The 7,353-nt window shown below is 30.2% G+C and overlaps 1 protein-coding gene across 1 annotated transcript in view; it reads right to left on the reverse strand.

Annotated features, from left to right (window-relative positions):
- Positions 1-1,574: 1,574 nt before the first annotated feature.
- The window catches only part of LOC111889010 (dicarboxylate transporter 2.1, chloroplastic), a 16,526-nt gene continuing 10,747 nt past the window's right edge, over positions 1,575-7,353 (reverse strand). The window contains exons 2-4 of the mRNA XM_023885136.3: positions 4,919-5,232; positions 2,502-2,950; positions 1,575-1,861 (exon numbers count right to left, since the gene is read on the reverse strand). Coding sequence (XP_023740904.1) covers positions 1,746-1,861; positions 2,502-2,950; positions 4,919-5,232 — 879 coding nt within the window. The 3' untranslated portion in view covers positions 1,575-1,745. The remainder of the gene's footprint in view (positions 1,862-2,501; positions 2,951-4,918; positions 5,233-7,353) is intronic.

Raw genomic sequence — 7,353 nt, forward strand, 5'->3', positions numbered from 1 at the left:
CGGTATTGAACTTTCATCTCATTCTATGTCCGAGATCAGATCCTTCTTGTCTTGGAGTCTCTAAATTTGTTTAACAAATCAAATGTCCACTAAGATCTTCCTAGCTTTGAACCTCTTATATTCAGTCTGAGTTTGTGCAATCTCATACTCTATATTAAGTACAAAGTGTTTCCATTCCTATCTTGGAAGTATCTTATAACAACTCATCTCAGAACTCTTGGGCTCCGAGATCATTTCATAAATTCATCTAGGAGTCGTTCATACTCTATTAAGTACAAAGTGTTTCCATGCCTAATAGCTAGCTTTCATAGTTGTAGCTAGGGTTTATATTGTATTTTCCCTAGAAATAAATGTTGATACTATTGTTTCAATAGAGTGGTATTGTATTATAATATAATTTTCGGTATTGTAAATAAAAATACTCCCTATTCCTTTTGTCCGTAAACATAAATATATTGATCGAACCACACTAATATTATGTCTTATGTGTTGTTATTCTCATTTTTGTTACACACCCTATCTTTTATGATTAATTATGATTGTTGTTCTTCGATTGACACTTCAGCCAAAGGGATTTTGGGAGAAACATAGGAAAGGAAGTGGAATCTTGTTTTTTGTTTTGATAGGGTGAAAGTGCATAGAATGCACAGCTAGCAAAAATTGATAGAGGTTAATGGAGTAAACCTAGCTTCACCCCACCCTCACCCTCACCCTCATCGTACGCATCATCCTACCCTACCCTTTTATCTATGAATTACTTTAGTGCAATGTGAGTGGCGATTAAAGAAAAAAGACTCGGAATCTCAATGATGGAAAGAAAAAGTACCATTTTGTTGATTTATTTCATGATGAAGAGGTGTAGTAAGGCACAACTCCTTTTTTGTATCAAAAGCCACATACACATACACGTTTTGTTTAAACCGGCACCAAGTGGAAGAGATATATAGAGGTGATATTTACCCTTTTTTTATTTGTGTTTTTTGAAAACATATTTGTTAGTTAACTTTAAAAACAAACACAATTCTAGAGTTTTTATCTTCTATTCTTACATAAAATGAATATAGAAGGTAACATAAAAAGACAAGAAAATAAAAGAAAAAAGTTAAGAAAAAAAAAAGGTAGATATTGTACTACACTTGCACTAGTGGAGATGGAACACACACCATTATGCCTCAAAATCCTACACCCAAATCAAAAGCTTTTCTTATAAAGGTCGTGGAATACAAACTTGTACTTTACCCTTTACAAATTGTAAATGTTTTGTATTGTGTGGACCAGGGAATAAAGGGGTTTTACATCTAAACCCCACTCCAATATGTGCTCCAAAAGAAGAGCAAAAGCACACTCAACCAATCTATCAAAAAACCACTACAGGACTTGCACACTTTGATTTTTTTAGTCAAAACCTACTGGACTTCTATTCACAGTTCTGGATCCTGGATCAAACAGAATCCACCAGCTTTTTTTATGGTTTATCATACACCATAAATTTTCACCTCATGTAATATTTTTAAAATGAAAGAGCAGTACTTTGTTTGACCATAAATGTTAAAGGGTATCTATGATAATCGGAATAAAACTATATAAAATATAATACTATCATTGATGATGACATAAAAGTATGAAAAATAAGACGGATAAAAGGTGTAAATGTACATCGGATTCAAGCAATTATAAGCATTCCTTCTTAAAAACAAATGCTTATAACATTAGAATATTAAGATATTATCAATATCAATTCTAACTCAATAAAGACCCAAAATCTTCCACCACGGGGTACCTATTAGTCCCCATATCATTATGTTAATCATGGCCATGATAATCCCAAGCTTGAAGACATCCGGAAGTCTTACATACCCAGCTGCAAAACAACATAACAATCATTGAAGCCTGTTCATTTTAGTTCCCGTTTGCTGTGCATTGCATAAATGATATGAAGTAACATTACTAGACATGATAAATAATAATAATAAAATTATTATTATTATTATTATTATTATTATTATTATTATTATCAATTAAACAAAAAATATTTTTTTTTCAATCTAAAATAATAAAACAATGAGATAAAAATTGCAATTTCTATTTCCAACTAAAAACATAAAACAAAGTATACAACACTTATCGACTCTGAAAAAACATAAATGTCCTCCAGATCTTTATAAACGAAGCTGTACAACACTTATCCAGTCCCATGAAATCCAATTTGGCCGGTTTATGAGATATGTTTGGATATGATAGGACTATGTAGCTTTATAGGGCTAATTACAATTATAAGGATGACGAGTACATTCACGCCTTTGGATAAACGAGTGATCGAAACCGCCCTTTTTCCATTTTGTTTTATGTTTTTATGTAATACAGAAATATACAATTTTTGTCTAATTGACATAAGCTATGGTCTCACTCTAATGAATGTCAAACACAACACATGTCATGTCCTAGGACAAACTCTCCATTAAAACCATAGGAAGATTGAAGACTCAAAATTTGATACATACCTCCATAATATACAGCAGCCTGACCACTACTATAATGTGTGAGGGCACCAAAAAGGTTTGTATTGTATGCCAAAGTCAATGCCGAAAGAGTTCTGGGGACTTTAGCAGTTAGATGCATCGAAAGGAATGCGGAGTACAATGCACCAACATGAGCTGTTTGACCGGCAAATAGATAATGAATGAAGAAATATACAGCTTGAAGGAGAAGAAGTGCGAGATGCCATCCAACTGAAAGAGATTTAAGAAAGTTGGCCACACAAGTTGACATCCAGGGCACGACTCCTAAGTCGGTGAGTTGAGTTGCCATGCCAATGAGCACCCCGAACCAAGCCAATGTGTCCCATGCTGATTTTTCACTTAGGCAATCGTCCCATGTGAGGACCCCGAGGATTAAAAGGATCGATAAACCTAGCATTGCTGCAACGACACTTGAAATGCCAAGATTTTCTCTGTGTATATAAATAAATTCAAGAAACATTAGTTGATCTACACCTTTCATCCAAAAACAAACATATAAAATATAAATCATATACATAACACTATGTCATATGACCAACATAAGATTGGTTTTGTTGGTTAGTGCCAACCAATGTATAATAAAATAAAAGGGAATACATTTAGAAAGAAAAAAAAGGAGGGGCGACGACCATGTTGGGTAGCCCAAATTGATTTCTTTCCATTTGTCGCATGTCATCAAGGATCAGTTATCTATTTTTGTAGTAAAATTAAGGGGCTGTTTGAATAGCCTTTCATATGGTTTGTTAGGTCCAAACTATTTTATATAACATTTAAAAGTCACGACTTGGTTCTGCTCTTATGATATGTCTTTTACTCTATTACTCACTCGGTCGGATTCAATTAGGGAGGAGGGAGTCGTTCCCACCGAACCCACTGAACTCACTGCCACATCAGCTTTTCTCTTTGATTTTTCTTCACTTTCCGAACCTACAACACACGGAAATCCTATCTTTCTCAACGCACTCAACCCACTCAACCCACTCAATTAAAAAAAATATACAAAATAATCAAGGTAAAATCTTAATTAGCAATAGAGTTACCGCCGGTACCACTCCCTTTTCGGCGGGTTGTTTAATTGGTTTCACGAACCCACTTTATCCTCTCTCTATCATTTTCTCTTGTACCATATCTTTTAAGACTTGTACCTTAGTTGTTTAATATTGTTTTTTAATTAAGTGGGTTGAAAAAGATAGGATTTCCGTATGTTGTGGGTTCGGAAAAATAAAGAAAAATCAAAGGGAAAAGCTGATGTGGCAGTGGGTTCAGTGGGAACGACTCCCTCCTCCCTTAGATATACGACTCAAATATCACTAGATATGATTGACTCAATCAGCAAGTATGAACCAGCAGCACGTAAATACGATTTCACTTTTAGTAAATTTTTCTCTCAATAGTAATAATAATATTGGCAATTTCAAAGTTCAATCCCAAAATTCATAATATTATATTTTAATTTTAATTTCTTTGTATATTTAAAATGAATGGTTTATTCCTTGCTAAATTAAATAATCAATACGATAAAACTTCATTATATATATATATATATATATATATATATATATATATATATATATATATATATATATATATAGTTTCTATGATTTTATATAAAAAAATAGAGATTTTTAATTTTATAAAGTCAAAAGAACATTAGATATCTCAAAGTATTTATTTTATATATTTTTAGGGTTTTTTTTAGGTTTATGAATCTTTTATATATATATATATATATATATATATATATATATATATATATATATATATATATATATATATATATATATATATATATAAAAGTTGATATTGGATACGATTGAAGGTTGTGTATGCCAATAAAGATGAAAATAATTTTTTTTATGAGAAGTACACTTGGATTGGTTTTCTATTAAACATAGTCTAAGGGCTGGTTTGTTTCTTTTTTTTGGCAAAAAAAAACTTTTTGGGCACTTACATCTGTGGGTAGGATGTTACCAAAAAGACCGTTTGTTTTTCTGAATGACAAAAGAACTCAAAAAGACTTCTTTATCACTTCTTGTATGAAGACATAAAAAAAATACTTTTAGTCTCCATCTTCTACCGTAAATACCAAAAAAGACTAAAGATATTTTGACACTTTCGAAACAAACACCACTTAAATGTCCAAATGACAAAAAGGAAAAGTAAGGCCGATCCAAATTAGAATTATAATTAACAAATTGCCAAACCAACTTTTCCTAGCAAAAAGGTTATACACTGATGTTTGTCGCAATTCTAACCGATATCAGTATATCGTACACACAGTGAGTGATTAGGTGGCTAACCCGAACTAAAACCCCCAAACCAGAAAGATATCATCCTAAAAACAAACTATGCTACAAAACTGGGGAATTATAGTAGAGCAGTAAACAAAATCAACATACCCGGAAATCCATAACGCAACAGTTACGAGCATGGTTCCTAACATGATCCATTCGTCCCTTTTAACCGGACCCATTTGGTCAAGCTTGGTTTGAGCCAAGATAGGAGCATCAGGTGTATGCTTGGTCTCTGGTGGAAAGATCTTGTAGATGATGAGTGGAGTTAACATAAGAGAAACCGAGGCTGGTAAACAAGAACCTTTAAACCATGTTATCCATGGATCTTTGATTTTCACCCCTAAACTGTCAGCTAGTTTTATACATAACATGTTCTGAGCTGCAGCCGTCAAGAAAAGAGCGCTCGAGCTACTAGATGACTGTCATATAACAAAACATATATTAGAAATAGACAACCTTTTGCAGACTATCTAAAAACTAACTGATAAAGTCTCATGATTCATATAGTTTTTTTTAAACGTTAATTTATAATCTATTTTAATGGTTTTATTAAACATTAGTTGAATCAAAATTATGTTTGCCAAACTTCTGTTATATATATATATATATATATATATATATATATATATATATATATATATATATATATATATATATATATATATATATATATATATAAAAGCAAACTATACACGAATGAACTCGTGGTATCAGTCGAAATGCAGAAGTTGTTGACTATCGGACTTTTCACGCACTCATAGAGTTTGAAGATTGTAAATCTTTATATTTAAAACTGAAGCTGAAATGAAAAGTACACTGTGCCATATAAATTTTACCAGGGGCTTAGACTGTATTTTGGCTTAGCTTTAGTAACTGGGTCCAATTTTAAACATAACTTGAATTCGCTTAGAAGTTCTGAGATACACTTGCGCCTTATTTTATTAAGAGTAAATCAGACGAATGGTTTTTATGGTTTGGGGTAATTTACACATTTTGTTTCTAACTTATTTTTTTAATTCGGAAAGTTTCTAACGTTTGTTTTTGTTACGTGCTTGGTCCATAATTTTTGTTTTTGTTTCATGCTTAGTTTCTGTCTTACCTAAAAAGCTATTATTTAAATAGGGAAAAATGATATGGTAGGTAGAGTAATGTAAGGGGGTTGGGGTTAGGGTGTGTTTATTTAAATAAGTTAAAAAATCAATGGCAAAATAGTCTTTTTAGGTAAGATAGGAACCAAGCGCGTAACAAAAACAAACAGTAAGGACCTTCCGAGTTAAAAAAATAAGTTAGGGACCAAACATGTAAATTATCCTAAACCATGTGTAATTTACTCTTTTATTAACTATCATATTATGGTGTGTGGATAGAAAAAAAAAACTTGCTTAATAAAAAATTACTAGTTGTTTGATAATTATTATTATTGAATATAACTTTAAAATGATAAATGTTAGAGACCAATGAATACCAAAATAGGAAAAATACCCGATTAATTATCTGATATTCGTAATTATATAAATTACTTAAATATTATATAAACACTAAATGCGACTTCACAAATTCTAACTTCAGAAAACAAACAAGATAAAAATGGCATCGGTCTTTAAAGATACTTCAATATTTGATAAGAAATTAAATATTCTTTTATTTTTTATGCTTAATATCTTCCTATCTATTTTAAATTGTGACAAGTGTCATTTAATTTAATTTAAATTTGAATGAGATGTTAAATTTATACATTTTTTATCATCTTAAATTGGTAGGAAGAAAATTACAAATAATAAAATATTTCAATTAAAGTTATTTTCAAATTATCGATCCACCTAAGGATTTAGATCTACAAAAAATGGATGCTTGTATTAACTAAGAAAAAAGTGGTATTTTACCGGATTAAATTTGGTAAGTGTTGCTAGTTCATGGTTAGAGAATAAATTTACATTGAAGGCTCTTAAATCGTTTAATACCTAAATAATCTGTAGCTATTGATTCAGCTTTGTTATTGGTTCTGTTGTGAAAGAGAAATAAAATATGCCTACTAATATTTCTACTCTTTAACTCTTTAGATTAAGTCAAGCGTAATAATAAAAAGAGATTATAGGAGAGATTAGGAGGATATTTAAATTTTTATTGTCAATTAGTTTATAACCCGTGAGAACCACGGTTATAAAACTAATTAAACCTTCATATTAAAAAATCAAAATTATTAATCAATTATTTTAAATAAATTATTACTTAAGAGATATTTTTTTAGTTATATAAAATTATAATCGTTGATTTAAATAAATACATGAAGTTATATCACCATATAATTTGTATTAATTTTATTTTTTAATCTAATATTATTAATTACTGTAAGAAAAATTAAAATGTAGAATCATATATTAATTTAATGAATTAGAGTAGGTAATTTAAAATTTGAAATGGATAATTAATAGGCTGATAAATGACATATGTGTCATATAATATTAATGAAGAGTTTTAATAATATATAACATGTCAATACGTAAATAAACTTATTTTTTTATTAAAACAAAAAAAAAAAT

The sequence above is a fragment of the Lactuca sativa genome, chromosome 5, assembly GCF_002870075.4.
Source record: "Lactuca sativa cultivar Salinas chromosome 5, Lsat_Salinas_v11, whole genome shotgun sequence".
Lineage (NCBI taxonomy): Eukaryota > Viridiplantae > Streptophyta > Magnoliopsida > Asterales > Asteraceae > Lactuca > Lactuca sativa.